The sequence below is a fragment of the Mustela nivalis genome, assembly GCF_964662115.1.
Source record: "Mustela nivalis genome assembly, chromosome: 7".
Classification (NCBI taxonomy): domain Eukaryota; kingdom Metazoa; phylum Chordata; class Mammalia; order Carnivora; family Mustelidae; genus Mustela; species Mustela nivalis.
In genome coordinates, this window is record NC_139026.1 from 52,944,592 (window position 1) to 52,963,871 (window position 19,280).

General features: G+C 35.1%; 1 protein-coding gene and 1 pseudogene across 2 annotated transcripts in view; both read left to right on the forward strand.

Moving 5' to 3' along the window:
* Positions 1-9,051, forward strand: part of CLEC12A (C-type lectin domain family 12 member A) — a gene marked incomplete at its 5' end in the record, with an annotated part of 46,096 nt that extends 37,045 nt beyond the window's left edge. The window contains 6 exons of the mRNA XM_082742423.1: positions 1,508-1,573; positions 4,126-4,224; positions 4,502-4,690; positions 5,553-5,704; positions 7,282-7,385; positions 8,778-9,051. Coding sequence (XP_082598549.1) covers positions 1,508-1,573; positions 4,126-4,224; positions 4,502-4,690; positions 5,553-5,704; positions 7,282-7,385; positions 8,778-8,955 — 788 coding nt within the window. The 3' untranslated portion in view covers positions 8,956-9,051. The remainder of the gene's footprint in view (positions 1-1,507; positions 1,574-4,125; positions 4,225-4,501; positions 4,691-5,552; positions 5,705-7,281; positions 7,386-8,777) is intronic.
* Positions 2,703-3,327, forward strand: LOC309868468 (ATP synthase subunit d, mitochondrial pseudogene; annotated as a pseudogene). The gene has a single exon. The product of its transcript is annotated as an ATP synthase subunit d, mitochondrial pseudogene (transcript).
* Positions 9,052-19,280: the final 10,229 nt, after the last annotated feature.

Genomic DNA, 19,280 nt, shown 5'->3' on the forward strand with positions numbered 1-19,280 from the left:
ACCAATAATTTTTTTTAATTGGTCAGGATTTCAGTGATCATTTTTTGTTTATACATTTAGTCTAGTAGGTATGTCTTTAATATTTAAAATTGATCATATTTTCAGTTCTGTGTATCCACAAATAAAAATAAAAGGATATCAAAAAGAATGACAGTAATAAATAAGTTTGAGAATATTTTTCAGAAACAGATATTAGAAGGAATTAAAGTTCTTTTAAGCTGTTCAATTTGACCAATTTTACCATTACTATCAAACAAATCAAATTTTATTCAGAGAAGGTTTCTAAGCAGAGAGAAAGATACTAACCTCTATAGGCACATATGAGTAAGTGGAAGAATATGAACTTAAAACTAAATAGCAGGAATTTTATTTTCATATTAAACTATCACTAGAGATAAAGAGTGAGATAATATTCAGTCCTATAAATGGAAATTTTGTGAATGAAAATTTTACTATATTCTTAGACATATTATTCATTCGTAAACAAATTCATAAAATCACGTTATATCACTTCTCTTTAGCTTACTGTTAGGTCTATTCACTGTTTGAATGATTAGAAAATAATAGCTTAGAGAATATGGTTGAATGGCGATACAGCTTTTTTTTAATAAATCTTTAATTAATTTAGTTTCCTTAGGTATGAGATATATTTTGAATGAAATTTACTCATCTTAAATATGGTATTTAAGAAGTGACTGCTTTGGTTGAACTGTCGAGGAGAACTTAAGAGTCTGATACTTTATTTTAAAATGATTCTTGCAGTCATGTGATAGCATTAATGTTTCTCATTATTTAGAAAAGGAAAAAAATGTTTATTGGAGGCTGCAAAATACTTAGATACATACACACACCATAATTCCCATATGCTGAGCCTACATATAGGAAAGAAAGAATAGGAGAGAGAGAGAAAGGGAGAGGGAGAGAGTGAGAGAGCAGGAGGGAGGAAGGAAGGAAGGAGAAAAGTAAAGAAAGAAAGAAATGAAGTGTGTGTGTGTATATGTGTATGTGAAACAGAGACAGAGAGACAAAAAGAACTTTAAAAAATGTCATTTAGTATTCTACCAAGTCAAGCATATATTACTTCCAAATTTCTCTTTTCCTTTTCTTTCTTTCTTTCTTTCTTTCTTTCTTTCTTTCTTTCTTTCTTTCTTTCTCTTTCTTTCTTTCTTTCTTTCTTTCTTTCTTTCTTCTTTCTTTCTTTCAGTTAAGTTAGATGAAAAGACACCTAGGGGACTAAAGGAAGAAAAGAGGTAAAGAAATATTGGAAGCTATAACATTCAAAACCACAGTGTACCTGAAAGTTTTGTATTTTTTAAAAATTTTTCCTCTAAAACTGTTTCCTTTCCCCAATCATCCTCATCTCATTAAATATAAAAATATATACATATTTAATACAATCACCAGGAGTTTGCTATATGCCAGCACTGTTATAATTGTATTACCAATATTAATTCACTTACTCTCTGATATTTTATGGCTTTCTTTTTTAACCAATGCAAAAACTAAGACACAGAGAAGTCAAGTGACTTGTCCAAAGTCTCACGTGAGAAGCAGATCCAGCATTCAAGCCCAGGTATACTAGCCCTAGGCATGGCATGCCTCCTCCTCCTCCTCCTCCTCCTCCTCCTCCTTCTTCTTCTTCTTCTTTTTTCAATCACTATGCTATACTGCCTACAAGTGTATATATTTAAATCCTCCACATTTATCAAGTAAAAGATCTCTCATAAATATTTCATAAATTTGTACTATAGATTCTAACTTCTTTGTATTCTCTAGTCCTAGTAAAGTGAACTGCTTTCTCTCTTGCATGGCATATTACAATAGTTTTCTTGCTATTCTTCCTACTTCCAACATGGTGGCCCTACAATTAATGCATTGTCCATATGCAGTAATAGTGATCTTTCCAAAACAAACCAAAAAAACAAAAAACAAAACAGCTCAATTATTTTCCTGTCTTCATTAAACCCAGTGGTTTCTCAAAGAACTCCAATCCCCTCACTCTGGCTTAATAAAGCCTGTCAATAATCTGTCTCCTGCCTTCTTTTTGACCTCCTCAAACATCATTTCTCACCTTGGCCACAATTCTTAGCCACTGAATTTTTTTTTTCTGTTTTTCAAACAGATAAATATCTTTCCCAAATGAAGTCTTTTGAACTAGACAATCTTGCTGCTTATAATGTTCTTCCCACTAGTTTTGCAGGCTCATTTGCATTGGCTATAAGATCAGAGCTACCTGTTCTCTATAATATAACTGTTTTGAATCTGTGCACACCATAGCACAATTTAAGATCTCTATCTATCTACTCATAGATAGATACTATTTATCTCTTTCTATCATCTATCCATTTTTTCTCTCACAATTAAAATGTATTTTCTATGAGAGCAGGAACTTGTATATCTTGCTCACTTGTGTATTGTATTGTGAGCACCCAAAATAATGCTTAGGATATAGAAGGTACTAAACAGATAACTTTTGTCTAATTGAATACATAAATAAATGAGAACATAATTATTAGGAAGATAGAACTTGAAGTTATACCTCTAACCTTAGATAAGATCTTGACTATATAGTTCTTTCACTATTAGCCATTGTTCAAAGTCTAAAAAGTTGTTTTACATTTTACTTTCAATTCTCTACACATTTCACAATATTACATCACCAGCTAAGAGATGTAGGACACAGATCAGAAGTATAATTGGTGAGTTCCGTTCCTTGCTGCTGTGGACTCTGGGCCGCCGGGGTCGGTGAAGGATCTCAAGATGGCTGGGCGAAAACTTGCTCTAAAAACCATTGACTGGGTAGCTTTTGGGGAGATCATACCCCGAAACCAGAAGGCCATTGCTAACTCCCTGAAATCTTGGAATGAGATACTTACCTCCAAGTTGGCTACTCTCCCCAAGAAACCCCCTGCTATCGACTGGGCTTACTACAAGGCCAATGTGGCGAAGGCTGGCTTGGTAGATGACTTTGAGAAGAAGTTCAATGCCCTGAAGATTCCTGTGCCAGAGGATAAATACACTGTTCAGGTGGACGCTGAAGAAAAAGAAGATGTGAAAAGTTGTGCTGAGTTTTTGTCTCTCTCAAAGGCCAGGATTGTGGAATATGAAAAACAGCTGGAGAAGCTAAGGAACATAATCCCGTTCGATCAGATGACCATTGAGGACCTGAATGAAGCCTTCCCAGAAACCAAATTAGACAAGAAGAAGTATCCCTATTGGCCTCACAAGCCAATCGAAAACTTATAAACTTGAGGTGGGGAAATAGCTCTGGCCCTCGTATTATAAACGCTGGACATTAAAAATAATGGATATGGAAAAAAAAAAAAAGAAGTATAATTGGTTATCACATTTTTCCTGAATTATGTTCTTTTAAATAGCTAGTATCCATATATACAGATGATGATAATTTAAATCAGGTACTGATTTAATAATGATTAATTTATAATATAAAGTTTATAATTCTTTTTTTTTAAATAGGGAAATTATCTGTTTGGGGGATTTAGTGTTTAGCAAAAAAAAAAAAAAAAAAAAAGTCTAACAGAAATTTGTTGCTAAAAATATGAAGAAATCCTGATGAGGAAATGATACTGATCTGGCCTATGTTTCTGGCTGCTGGGATGACACATGAAAACATTACAAAAGACACCCTATCATTTATATTCCACAACCAAACCCTCAGGATTTGTGGGGAAGGACATAAGTAATGAAATTATTTTCTTTGGCACTCACAATTGTCCACTGAAGGAAGGGATACTTTGATTGACCTCTTTATTAGCTGTCAGCTACTCATTTCCCCAATTTGTACAGAAAAGATATGTCATATCCAGATTGATAGGTTTTTCTCAATTCTTTTCAAAGCCCATTTTTTGCCTCTTTGTGTCTTGACTCAGCCTACCAGTTAACAACCTCTCCTGTGAGAACCAGTTTGCATGTAAAACAGCTAACAAAGTGTTTTTTACTTATTCTTTAAAAAGACATTTTTAAAATGCCCTTGAGTTTCTAGCAAAACACATTCCTTTACCAGAGACACGTTAGGAAAGAAATAAAGGCTGAATGAATGAATGAATGAATGAAATTAAGATGTATACCACTTCCAGGCCTGCCTGCTTGTTTTGCTTTCCACAGCACCACCTGTTCCTTCCCATGGATGGCGTCGGAGAACCTTGGCTCTGACTTTTCTATGTCTTCTGCTGCTGGTTGGACTAGGAGTCTTAGGAAGCATATGTATGTATTACCCATGTTTGGCCTGAAAGGGAAAGCACCTAGAATTACATGAATTTTACAAGAAAGTTTATTTTTGAATTGAAGCCTTGGAATGATTATTGGTTATATAACCCAAAAGTTATTGATAACTGGATACTTAAACATGATAATTTGTTTTCCTCCCTTCTGTGAAGGGATTGCTTCCCAAGACCTTTAATGTTTGAAATACTAGTTCAGCAGAAAAGAGATAAGGGTTGGGTTGAGGAATTAAAATTTTTTATTTTTTTTTTATTTGGAGTTTACACAACTTTGAAGATAGAAACAGGAAAATTGAATAAAATGCAAAATTTCAAAGAAGAACTTCAGAAAAATGTTTCTCTACAACTGATACGTAACAAGAATAGTTCCAAAATGATCAGGGACCTGTCGATCACACTGCAGGAAATAGCCACCAAATTATGTCATGAGCTGTATAAAAGAGAACCAGGTAATCGTATATTCCTCTTCAAGCTATTTATTAGACAATGAACAAAACCTAGGAGTTACTTATTCATCAATAACTGGCAGCCTTCTCCCAGGATGCCATTATTTGGAGAAAGGAATTAAATGTAGTTGACAGAGGACTCACTGATATTTCTGTGCAGTGAGAAGTTTCTCTAATCTGACATCTACTACTGTTATTTTGGGCACTGAGGTTAATAGAAGTTAGGGAGGAGAGGAGAGGGCACCTCTTTATACCCTTGTTAAAGGATAAGAAGGGAAGATGGGTCTCATCTTTACAGGTGATCTTAACATTTCAGTCAATGTTTGAGGAGAGTCCATAGAAAAGAAATAGTTAAGCCTTGCCTATGGAATGAGGAATAATTGGCTTTTGAATTATCTCTAACAGTTTCTATAGCTATTATAACTAAAATATATTCTTTGTGCTCTTGAGAACTCTCTCAAATATTCAACATCAGGCAGCCAGAAACACTGTAGTTGGAGAAGGAAAGGTTGATGTAGGTTAGGGGGGTAGATTCTTACCAAACAATGTTTGCCATGTAGTAGTACAAAAAATTTTAAAAAAATAGAGAAAAATAAGTTAATTAATCATTATTCAGGACTCCTGAGGTAAGTAAACACACTGCAATACACCAGATGTTTAATTCAGAATGTGTTGTTCAGATTATGTTTTGGACATACTGTGGTGGTAGCTAGGGACCAAGAATACAGGATGCATTTTCTTCACCTTTCATGTAAGAAGAAGAAAGAGAAGTAAATTTGGTTAACTTATTATAGAGGACATTGGGAATAATAAGAATAATGAGGATTATCAACACAAACCAAATGAAACTATGTTTTTCTTCCAGAGCACAAATGTAAACCTTGTCCAAAGGCATGGATGTGGCATGAGGACAGCTGTTACACACTAAGTGACCATTATGAAACATGGCAAGGGAGTGTCATGTCCTGTTCTGCTCAAAATGCCAGTCTGCTGACAATTAAGAGCAAAAGTGTGTTGGTAAGATCCCATGGATCTTCTGCCTTCCTTCTGAAGAAGGAAGTCACTTTTCCCATCATAGAATAGAGAGGAATGAGGCATGTTAGGGAAGATTTGTACTAATCCAGACACGGGCTTGTTTAAGTTAGGGTATGAGGTGACTGAGGCTTAGTACATTTACCATACCGTGTAGATTAGCCAAGGTGTCATCTAAAATGTTAGCTTAGGGGCGCCTGGGTGGCTCAGTGGGTTAAAGCCTCTGCCTTTGGCTCAGGTCATGATCCCAGGGTCCTGGGATCGAGCCCTACATCGGGGTCTCTGCTCTGCAGGGAGCCTGCTTCCCTTCCTCTCTTTCTGCCTGCCTCTCTGCCTACTTGTGATCTCTGCCTGTCAAATAAATAAATAGAATCTTTAAAATAAAATAAAATAAAATAGAATGTTAGCTTAGGTACTTAACGTCAGTGGAATCTCAGTGGCTGGGCAGGTATATAGACATGGGGTAACCAGAATATTAAGGTCTGTGAGCATTTCCAGACTGGAACTTTAGGATCAACTCTCAGAACACAATTTCTGAGAATTTATCTAAAAGCGGGAGATCTGGAAATCATTCCTGAAGGTTACCAATTCTGTAAAATCCAGATAGGAGAAGATTCTTTGTTTCTATCATTTTGTCTTTTTTTAACTATCAGAAAAAGCCAACATATACTAGAATAAAAACATAGGTTGGATAAAATATGTATAAAAAGGTAGAATTAAGATGGGATGTCAAAGGCAAGCATCAAGCAGACATATTATACTGACTCCCTGGGTCCCAGGAAAATGAGTTCTCTGGAAGATTTATTTATGTTTATATGTATTTATTTATTTTCTTTTTTATAATATTTAAGTAGTATCTCTATATTTTACTTATTCCTCTGCATTTCTGGTCTCTCAAATAGTATCCCCATATTATTTAAGGAAAAAATACATTTTCACAAAAGTGTCAGCTTCTCTACTGTAAGAATCTGGTTCCTCCTTTATAGCTGCAGGGAAAATCAAAGCATAGTTTCTTCCTCCTTGCATCATTGTCAACTGATCCATTCTTAGTTATTTACTCAAAAAAATGTCTGGATTATGAGGGAAAAACAATTTATGTTGCCTATAAAATTTTGGACTGGATCTCTATTCTATAACCACTTCTCCTTTAACTTTGCTACATTTTTCTCCTACTTTTTCGGTTTTTATTAACTTGTGTATGTAGTGATTAACCACCTTTTTTGCTCCTAGACTGACTACTACTGGAAACTTGAATCTTGAAGTTTGTGACCTTCGCTACCCCTAAGTTAAAGAAATGCATGGTTTGATAGACAGCTTTACTTGTGAAACAGTATCTGATAAAAAACTGTTGGAGGAAATCTTACAATAAGGAACACTTCATTTTGATTTTTTTCTAATGGCATCACAAATGGTGTAATGTCAGAAATGTTACCTTAAAACAGTAATATGAAAAAAAAAACAGTAATATGTAAGAAATTATGTTGTGAAATAATGTACAGAAATGGGAGATAGTTATTATTTTGTGGGTAGACAATTTTTTTAAACATCTCTATTTCTTGTAGGAATTTATAAAATCCAAGAAATTACGTGGATACTGGCTGGGTTTATCTAGTGAAGAACATCAAGGTTACCAAAAACTGGATGAGACAATTATCTCCTCCAACTGGTAAGCCTTTATTCTTACTGAATTTTTCTGGTTGGTTTGAGTAAAGGTGTTTTCCCTGGGAGCAGTACTAATTACAATTAAAACTAGCTTCAATTGAAATTGTGTCCTTCAATAACTCTTTTCTATCAGGCTTCTTTAATGTTTAATAATGCAAAAAACTACCACTAAATCTAAACCCTGGGATTCCTGCACACTCTCCACTGTGGGCGAGAAGCAAATACAAGTTTTGATTGTTTTGTTTTGTTTGCATTTTCCTTCAGACAGAAATAGTAAATGTAAGAATATGGGTTTAAAGGCAGCTTTGTATTTTCAGTAAACAATGATAGGACAGAACAGGGGATAATATGTATACAAATGGAGGACAAAAGGAGGTATATTTTAAAGATCTCATCTGGAGTGAAGGGACTAGAAGTAAGGGTGGTGTGGGCACATCACAGAGAGTACAGATGGAATCTTATTTTGAAAAAGTAGAATTTCTACATGTTTATTTGTAATTATGGCTAATGGGAAGGTAATCTATAGTGGAATAGAAAACACAGTATATATTTCAAATTATTAAAAATAATACAAAAATAAAAATATATAATAATATATGTATATATAATGCATTATAATGTGTATAATATATTATTATATATGTATTTCTTTTTGTTTTTTATTCTTAATGTTATTCTGGGATTTGTTTCTCAAAAGGTGTTGTGATCAATGACATCTGTATGATGCCACTTCAAATAGGAAATCTCACTTTTCAAAATTTAATTGATAAAGTTATTTATTTATTAATGATCATTATTTATGGACCCAAATATTTAATACTACATTTTTCCCAAAAGATAGTATTCCCAATTTATAAGTTTGTCTTTGATGCCTAGTCCCTGCTTAGTAATCTTGTTTTAGGGGCTAGTAATTATTCAGAATGTCAGAATAAAATCTTTGAAAAATGGTTAGAAGGAAATGTTACGTGGAGATCATGTTGAACTAAAAGTGTCATATATTAGATTAATTCAAAGCTTGGGTGATTACAAAAAATATTTGAGGAGATAGTGTCAAAGATTTGCTACAGGAGCCAGACTGGAGAATAATAGAACTGCAATATTCTGAATCATATTAACTATTGGGGAAGGGAAGTTACACATCTGGGAGTAAAGGAGAGCAATTAGTCCAGATGTAAAAAAGTGGGAAAGGTAGACTGAAGTAAGGCAGTGTTTACTACTGCATATTTGTTGATAAATATAAGTAAGTTGGACACTCTTGATAGTCCCAATAATAATTAAAATTTATTTTAGACAATGCAGACCCAGAAGCAATGATATATTGGAAAAGCAATTTTTTCCTGTGGATGTGTTTGAAATGTTTGACTTGCTAATTGTAATTCTTTACTTTCTCTTTCAGGCTTACACAAAGGAGAAATGATGTAACTGATAGGATGTTTTGTGGGTGTATAGATACAAGTTATATTTCCTATATAGACTGTACTTACAGTAAGATGTTTATATGCGAGAAGCTGGCTAATCCAGTGGAGGTTAAGAGCACACTACTGAGTGAAATACCAGATGGAAAATATAGTTAGTGCAGGTATTTCTCTACTATCCTGTGATTCAGGCAACTTTGGGGAGCATACATCTTGCGGGTCACACAAAAGCAATAAAGATGCTGTGAGAATAAATCTCTGTCTCCTAACTCTGTACATTTCTTTCTTTCTTTCTTCTCGTTTGCTGAGTGAAAGGAACCCCAAATCATACCTTGTTATCTGGATATAGTCCCGATACTGTTGACTATAAATACAGTGTGTTGGGTGAACGTATAGAAAAGTGAAGCTAACTTTTCCTGCTTTTCCAGGATAAACAAGGAGAATACCAACCTTACAGAACACCAGGGAAAATGAGATCTAGGAATATATAGAAAGGATAATGACATGACCAACTGGAATTTATTCTAGCCATACAAATTGATTTACATTTTAGAAAAAAAATAAGAGAGAGAGAAAAATCTATTATTTTAATAGATGTAGAAAAGCAGTTGATAAAATTTAACAGCTAATCTCTAAGAAAACTGGAAACACAAGGTGTCCCTCATCTGATAAACATTGATATTAAAAGAAGAGAAAAAAACAAACCAAATGAAAAACAACCAACAACAAACTCTAAACCTAATAAATTACCTGTGATAAAAAAAAGTTAATATTTCTTCTTTTGAGCTCTAGAACAAGATCAGAATGGCCTTTATCAGTAATTTTTATTCAGTAACCTCTACTGTCTATTAGAGGTTCTAGAGGTTAAAATAAGGCAAGAAAAATAAATTTAAAAATATAAAAACTAAGAAAGGAAGATATAAGACATTTTTTTTTTTTAATATAATTTTTTATTTTTTCTAAACATATATTTTTATCCCCAGGCTGGTGCAACCTCTCTGGAAAACAGCATGGAGGTTCCTCAAAATGTTGAAAAAAGACATTTTTTTTAAAGATTTTATTTATTTATTTGACAGAGATCACAAGCAGGCAGAGAGGCAGACAGACAGAGAGGAGGAAGCAGGCTCCCCGCTGAGCAGAGAGCCCGATGCGGGACTTGATCCCAGGACTCTGAGATCATGACCTGAGCTGAAGGCAGCGGCTTAACCCACTGAGCCACCCAGGCGCCCCGATATAAGACATTTTTATCTGTAGCTAATGTAATTGTGTGTGTGTGTGTATACATATATATACTATATATATAAATGATAAAACATAAATTATTAAAATATATATTTTATCAAGGTTATTGGATAAAGTCTTAAATATCTCAATGTTTAAACATCAATTATATTTCTGAAGGTTAGCAGTAAACAATGAAAATTTTTAAAAAAACAATACCATTTATAAGAGGATCCAAAAATAAAATAGTAATAAATGTAATAAAATTAGAAAAACTTTCTGCCCAGTCCTGCTTCCTTCAACACTCTTGCACAGGTGGTGATACCAAGAGTGCTCCCTAATAAACCTCCAACACAATAATCTTGATTTCAGAATCTGATTGCTGGGACACCATGCCTTCAAATGTTGCTGACAAAATAAAAGAAAACCTTAGTAACTGGAGAAATAACCATGTACTTGAATTGGAACTCTCTATTCTTGGAATATAAAGTCTCCCAAATATACCTACAGAGTGAACACAATCCCTGAATATAACAGATAATTTTTTTAAATGATATGCTAATTCTAAAATTAACATAGAAATGCATAGGATTTAGAATAGCCACAACAACATTGGAAAGAAGGATCTTTGGAGAAATTAAGGTTCTAAATATCAAGATTTACTTTAAAGCCATAACAATAAAAACAGTTTAATTTCATACCAGAATATACATCCACAAGACCAGATATAGCCCCCCCTAAAAAAAGATATGCATACAATTACCTTATATATTAAAAAAGTTGTGTGTCATTAGAGGTAGAAAGTGGTGGTCTTTTCAATAAATGGAGCTGAAGCAATTGGATATCTGCATGGAAATAAGTGAAACTTCATATCGACCCTGTACCATACATAAACATTTTGAAAAAATGGATCATAGAACTAAATATGAGAGTTCAAAATATAAAATTTCTAGTTAGAGGCTCCTGGATGACACAGTCATTTAAGCATCCAACTTGCGATTTCAGCTCAGATCATAATCTTAGGGTGGTGGGATCCAACCCCCGGTTAAGCCCCAGGAGGAGCCCCATGTTAGGGATCCATGTAGTTCCTCTGGGGCTCTGGGCTCAGCAGGGAGTCTGCTTGGGATTCTCTCTCTTCCTCTACCTCTCCCCCGACTTGTTCTCTCTTTCAAATAAATAAATCTATATTTGAGAAAGAGAGAGAGGGGGAAAAGCAGACTCCCCACTGAGCAGGAAGCCCAACCTTGAGTCGGACAGGCACACCTCAAATAAATAAGTCTTTAAACAAATGTAAAACGTTTCTAGTTAAAACCTAACAGAATACAGTTATGGCTTTATGGCAGAAAAAGATTTCGTAAACAAGATGAAATAAACACTAACAATAAAAAACATAGGAAAATCAGACTTCATTCAAAATAAGAATAATGTTAAGAAAGCAAAGATATGGGGTGCCTGGGTGGTTTAGTGGGTTAAAGCCTCTGCCTTCAGCTCGGGACATGATCCCAGGGTCCTGGGATCGAGCCCCGCATCGGGTTTTCTGCTCCACAGGGAGCCTGCCTCCCCCTCTCCCACCTCTCTGCCTACTTGTGATCTCTGTCTGCCAAATAGATAAATAAAATCTTAAAAAGAAGAAGAAGAAGAAGAAGAAGAAGAAAGCAAAGATACAAGTTGTAGACTTTGAAGGGCTCAGTTTGAATTTGAATTAGTATAACACACGCATATCCAAATTTATACAGGACTAGTAGTCAGGATAGAATTAACTCCTACAAATCAATAATAAAAAGCTCTAATTAAAAAATGGCCAGAAAGACTTGAAGGGGCAGTTCATGAAAGAAAATATTCAAATGACCATAAAAGCATATAAAAGGTCATGAACATCATTATTCACCAGAAAAAAAAAATTATTGAAAATAAAAATACAGTGAGGTGCCAGTATGCCTCCAAAACGGGTGAAATTAAAGGCTGGCAATACTAAATGTCAGCGGAAATGTGGAATATGTTGGATTTTTCTGTGGTCAAACTAGCGCCAAAAATCCTGTCTGGGAAATCCATTTCGCACAAATCTCTTTCCCTGTGTTTGTCAGAACTGGGCCATGAGGGGAACTCATGGAATAACTGAAAGATAAAACCAAAACAGAGAGCGTAACTCTCAGAAGGATGCTGAGGTCAAATAGAACAGGTGGATGCTGAAGTGCCAGGTAGACTCCACGTCATCTCCTCCTTCTTCACATCCAGTTACTTCATCTTTCTGACATCTTACTCTGCCAACCCACATCACCTCCAGCTCTACCCCAGAGTCATGACTGCAGTCCCACAAAGCAGCAGCTTCCACAGAAACGTGATTCCCAAGACAGTGGGCTTTGTGGAGAAACCACTTTCCACAGAGACAGCCACTTCCTCACAGACGGCAATTCCCCTCTAGGTAGCAGCTTCCACAAAGGGGTGGATTCCACAGACTTCGCCTTACAGCTCCCTTTTTATAGTTCTGTTGTGGAATCCAGATGACCATGACCGCTTGGAATTTTACCCCTTCCAGATTGTGGTCCAGTGAAAAACAACAAACCAAAGATATTAGGTCCTAATCCCTAGAGCCCTCACCTGTAAGGAAAAAGGTGAGGAAGGAAAAAGGATTTATGCAGTTGTGATTCAGTTAAGGATCTGGCGTGGCGATTATCCTGGTTTATCTAAATTTAATCACACCATTTGAGAGCTTCAATCATTTGAGATTTTACTGTCCCCAACTCTCTGCTCCTTCCTCTTAAGCTCTTTTTATTTTTTTATTTAAAGATTTTATTCATTCATTTGACAGAGATCACAAGTAGGCAGAGAGGCAGACAGAGAGCAAGAGGAGGAAGCAGGCTCTCCGCTGAGCAAAGAGTAATATCTCTTCGATTTTTACTGATGCGGGGGTCGATCCCAGGACCCTGAGATCATGACCTGAGCCAAAAGCAGAGGCTTAACCCACTGAACCACCCAGGTGCCCCAAATTCTTCTAAGTTTTTAAAGCTTTTTTGTTTTCCTTCCTTGTATCCATCTGAATGATTTTCATTGGTTTATCAAAGTCAATAGAAACTAATTCTATCTATCTTTTGCATCTTTTGATTTTGTCTTTATACTTCTGAGTTTCAGAATTTCTATTTGATCCTTTGTAGAGATCCCATTTCTTTAGTAATGTTCCCCATGTTGAAACCAATATTGTTGCACATGTTAATAAGAAAAGAAATTTAAAGTCTATACCTAATAACACCAATATCTATTTCTCCTCTGAGTCTCATTCTGTTGTCTTTTTTTCTTCTACCATTTGGACTTGAAGGCTGAATACTTTTCACTCAATAGTTGTCCTACACAATAAAAATCTGTAGAAGCTATGGGTGATGCTATCTTTCTTCAAAAAATGGATTTAATCCTGTTTTGGCAGAGATTTTCCATGGGGGAGGATCACTGCCCTCATCAGGAATTGAGATGTTTAAGGTTGTATTTCAGTCATTGCAAAGAGTAATATCTCTTCCATTTTTACTTCAAAAGGGCCTCTTCTAAGGTGTCAACTGTATGGGTCTCAGCTTTAGGACTCTGCTTTTATTGTTACTGCCACACTATGAGACTAATAATCTCTAGGCATTTTCTTAAAAAAAAAAAAAGATTTATTTATTTGCTTATTTATTTATTCTTTAGAGAGAGCATGAGTAGAGGGGGAGGCACAAAGGAAATGGGAAAGAGAATCTCAGGCAGACTCCCTGTCAAGTGCAGAGCCCAATGTGGTTCATGATCCCATGACCCTGAGTTCATGACCTGAGTTGAAATCAAGAACTGGTCACTCAACCCACTGAGCCACTCAGGCTTTATGTGTTTTCTAAGGCTTTTTGCTATTGTTTTCACTTGGCTTCTTGACCCTATGCCCTATACATGATGGCTTTGAAGAGAAACGCTTGGAGAAGAAAAGTGGCTCAGAATATCAGACTCACTACTCTGTAATTCCTTTTATTCTGTTACATTGTCTCCTTCAGTCCTCATCATCTTATTTTTTGCTGGACTCCAGTTTCATCACTCTACGCCCATTGAAACTATCTAAAACTTTGAGCTGTTTTTTTTCTGCTTGGGATTTAGCCCTGAGAAAAATGGAATCAGTTATATGGAAATATGAACATCAGAGTTACTGTAAAGTGTTCTCTTTAGATGCACTATCTTGATACCCATAAAGTCTGGCTGAATTAGTTGACATTCAATGTCTGCAATCAGCTACTTTGGTATTCGGTATTTGGTATTGATGCTTATTATATCACATTTTAAGTAAATTTCAGAATTGACCACTTTATAATTTTAGTATTCTAATCCAAGAATGTGGTATATCTTTCCTTTACTTTAAGACTCTTAAGTAACTCTCAATAAACTAATTGAATATCCTGCAAGAATTTCTGGCAATAGTAGTTTTACTGAGTTATAATTAATATAGAACAGAGTGCACATATTTAAAGTTAACAATATATTAATATTTAACATATGTATAAACTCATGAAAGCATTATCACATTCAAAATAGTGAACAGATCCATATCCTCAAAAGCTTGCTTTTGATGGTGTGTATTCTCTCCTCCTCAATGTTCTTTGCCACCGTATCTCTTTGTAACCACTGACATCCTTTCTGTCACTATAGATCAGTTTGCATTTTCGAAAATTTTGAGTAATGGAATTATAGAGTATGTGTGCTTTTTAGTGACTTCTTTTCATCAGAATAAGTTCTTTGTGATTTTTTTAAGTTGCTGTTTATATCACCAGTTCACTCCCTTTACTGCTGAGCTGAGTACTGTCCCATTGTTTGGATATGTTTATCCATTCACTTGCTGATGGTCCTTTAGGTTACTCCTGATTGTAACAATTAACACTACTATAGGCATTTGTACATAAGTCTTTCTATGGGCATGTTTTTATTTATCTTTGGTGAATATCTAGGAGTATAGAGACTGATCAGATGGTAGATATAGGCATAACAATTCAAGAAGTTACCAAACACTTTTCTGAAGTCATTGTATAATTTGACATCCTCATTATCAGTGTATAAGAGTTCCATTTGCACATCAATAATTATTAGGGAAATAGAAATCAAAACCACAATAAGATATCTCCTCATGCCTGTTAGAATGGCTATCATCAAAAAGATGAGAGGTAACAAATGCTGACAAGGATGTGGAGAAAAGGAAACACTTGTGCACTGTTCATAGGATTGAAAATTACTACAGCTACTGTTGGAAACAGTTTGGAGTTTCCTTAAAAAATTAAAAATAGAACTACCATATAATCCAGCAATTCCACTTCTAAGTATGTATTAGAAGGAAATGAAAACACTGTGTCAAAAAATTTTATGTACCCCCATGTTCATTGAAGCATTATTTGCAATAGCCCAAATATAGAAACAACCCCAGCTTCCACTGACAGTGGGATAAAGAAGTTTGATTCATGTTTGTGTGTGTGTGTGTGTGTGTGTGTGTGTGTGTGTGTGTGTGTGTGTGTATGTATACAACGGAATGTTATTCAATCATAAAAAAATAGAATTCCTGCCAACTATGACAGCATGGATGGATCTTGAGAGCATTAGACTAAGTGAAATAAGTCAGACAGTGAAAGACAGGATAATTAATTTATGGTCTCACTTATATGTGGAACCTTAAAATAGATATATATACACAAAGAGATCAGATTAGTGGTTACCAGAGACAGAGGGTTGGGGAAGAAGATATTGGGTGAAGTGGCCAAAAGGCACAAGCTTTCAGCTATTAGATAAATAAATACTAGGGATCTAATGTACAGCATAATTACTATATGGTATATTTGAAAGTTTTTACAAGAGTAAATAATAAGAGTTCTCATCACAAGGAAAAAACCATTTTTTCATTCTATTTTTTGTATCTATATGAAGTGATGGATGTTAAACTTACTGTGGCAATCATAATATATGTAAGTCAAATTATTATACTGTACACCTAAACTTACATTGCTATATGTCAGTTATATCTCAAAAAAAAAAAACCTGGAAAAAAAAGAATTTCATTTATACATCACATTTTCTTTTTTAAAAATTTATTTATTTATTTAGAAAAGAGGGAATGAGAGGGGGAAGATCAGAGGGAGAAGCAGACTCTGTGTTGAGCAGGGAGCCTGAAGTAGGACTCGATCCCAAGACCCTAGGATCGTGATCTGAGCAGAAGGTAGTCACTTAACCAACTGAGCCACCCAGACACACTATTCATCCCATTTTTATCAAGACTTGATACAGTTTGTTTTAAAACCGTTCTAATAGGACGGTCCTGATTCAAGACAGTGACATAGGAACCCTCTGATATCACCTTCTCCACAGAACACACAAAAATACACCCATTAATAGAACAATTCCTCTTGAAGAACTGAAGGCCGACTAAACAACTACTGAACAACCACAGATAGACAGAATGGCAATGGAACAGCAAGAAAGATGGAGACACTGTAACAGAGGGAAACTCCATGCCTGAGGCTGCAAACACTTATAGGGAGGGACAGCCTGGGAACAGATCCCTCTGTCTTTGGGTATGGAAAAAAAAAAAAAAAAAATCTCTGTTTAAAAGAACATATAAATAGAAAACACTAGAAGTCTGCCAGGTTGTGGAGTAACTGAGGGGATACTCTCCCAGTATGAGGGACTGGAGAATATACTGTTTATGTTCTCACCCCACCTTAAAAGCCTAGATCAGAGCAGGATATGGACACCATAATGGGCAGGTCTGGTTGCATCAGTGAGCTCATGGCCCACATGCCCCAGCTGAGTTGATTCCACAAGCCCTAGTTGTGCTGCAGTACAAAAAAAGAATCTGGGGTTTAAAAGGGCTAAGGAGCTATGGGAAAGCTCTCTTCTTATCATCTATCTTAAAAGCCTAGACTGGAGCAGGGTCTGAATATCAGAAGGGATGGGTTGGAATGCCATAATTAGTGGCTCTTAACGCCATAACTGCTGGGTCAGGCTGGCACAGAAATGTATGATCTCAGCCAGCCTAGCGTCCCCAAGACCATACTAGTCCTAGGTGCACTGGGACACAGAAAAACCATGCTTAGAAGGGACCAGGAACTCAAGGAACTTTTTCTCCCCTTTCTCCTTAAAGCACAGACTGGAGCAGGGTCTGTCTCAGAGCGTTTGTGGTCTCAGAGGATACAATTTCCACAAGCCCACACCAGCTATCCTGTGGTACTAGGGCATGGAAGACAAAGCGTGATATTAGTGTGGGTGTGAGTGTGTATTTTAATTTTAATTTTAATTTTTTTTAATTTTTGAAATACGTGAATGACAATTTTTTTCCAGTGTTTGTCTTATCTTTGTCTTTTATGTCCTCACACATTCTTTTTTCAAAGACAGAAGCCCTTAATTTTCATCAGCTCAAATTTTTCATTTATTTTTTATTTCATGGAACACACTTTTGGTGTTGTAAATAGGAAATCTTTGCCTAAGCCAAAATCATAAAGATGTTCTCCTTTTATTCTTCATGAAGTTTTATAGTTTTAAGTTTTATATTTAGGTCTATGTTCCACATTTTTGTTGTTCATTATTTTCTGTGGTACGAAATATGGATAAAAATCTTTTTTTTAATTTATTTTTTATTTATTTTCAGCATAACAGTATTCATTATTTTTACACCACACACAGTGCTCCATGCAATCTGTGCCCTCTATAATACCCACCACCTGGTAACCCAACCTCCCACCCCGCCCCCGCCACTTCAAACCCCTCAGATTGTTTTTCAGAGTCCATAGTCTCTCATGGTTCACCTCCCCTTCCAATTTCCCCCAACTCCCTTCTCTTTTTTCATAATAATATCCAACTTTTGAAATGAGAATGCTTTCTTCACTGAACTGCCTTTGTATCTTGGTAAAAATAATCAACTGATCAAAAATATATGGATCTATTATGGGCTTCAATATTTTTCACTGACCTGTTTAATCTAGAGCAACAATAATATCACACTGTCTTACATATGGTTGCTTTATAAGAAGTCTTAGGTAGAGTAAGTTTTCCAAGTTGTCTTTCTTTTTCAGTGTGTTTTTCAATACATTTCACTGTGTTTTGACTTGTCATTTGTTCTGTAGATGCCCATCAGGTCAAGACTACTGTATACAGTAGTAGTGATTTTTTGTCAAATCATGTGGCTCATTTCAAAGGAAGCATAGCAACCTGTTAAATTTAATTGCCTCTGTCACAGATTATTTTGTTAAAATAGTTCTCAAATGTCAAATATTTGAATGAGAGCAGGATGCAGGGGATAGGTTGAATCAGAAAGTACACAGTAGCGTCACTTAAGGATATGTTTCCAATAAAATGTCCATGTTTAAAAGTTATTCATTATGTAATAACATTTGTATTTTTACAAACCTACATTAATTATTTAAATGTAATTTGACTTTGTACAGCTTTCTATATACAGAAATAAGACATATATAAAAAATCTATGTCCATACTTCACTGCAGAAAGTAAAATATACTAATCAATGGGTTTTAAATTGAGAGAAGCGTCAATAGTAAAGAAATCAGTTGGGACAGGGCCTGAATGAAGGCAAATTATGAAATTGGAGAGAGAACCTTAATTAATAGCCATGAATACATACTACATGAACAACCACAAATAAGAAGTTATTATTATTTTCATTTTTTCAGAATAATATATGTACACATTTAAATGAAATAGTTCAGAAAAGCTTATTAGTCAATAAAAACATCTCTCCTCAAATGATTGTCTTGCTCCTTAGAGGCAATTTTTTTTCAATTCTTTGTTTTTATTTCTTATGATGATCATCTTTATATCATTAAATAGTTTATGCTACTCCATATGGATTTATCAACTTCAGAAATTATCTGTTGCCTTTCTGTTTTGATAGATGATTTAAAGCCATTGTCTCTCTTTCTTTCCCTCACCTCCTAATGTAAACCTTTACTTCTAATCTAGAAAATACTAGATCTAGATCTCTAATCTAGATCTCTAATCTAGAGATACACAGAGTGTATCTCTAATTTCTCCAGCACATAGGAGGTGTACATTGGTATTATCACCCTTCCTTCTATTTCTCCTGCCCTCCACTCTTCTCTTCTCATTTTGCTCTTTCTTAACCCCTTTCATTTGATTTTTTACTGTTATACTGCTAATACTGAAGTGTGCTTATGTTCCATAGTCATAAATATTGCATGATTTTATCATTGGTTGATTTTAAATTTTAAATTTTAAACCATTGGTTTAATTTTAAAAATGCATTTAT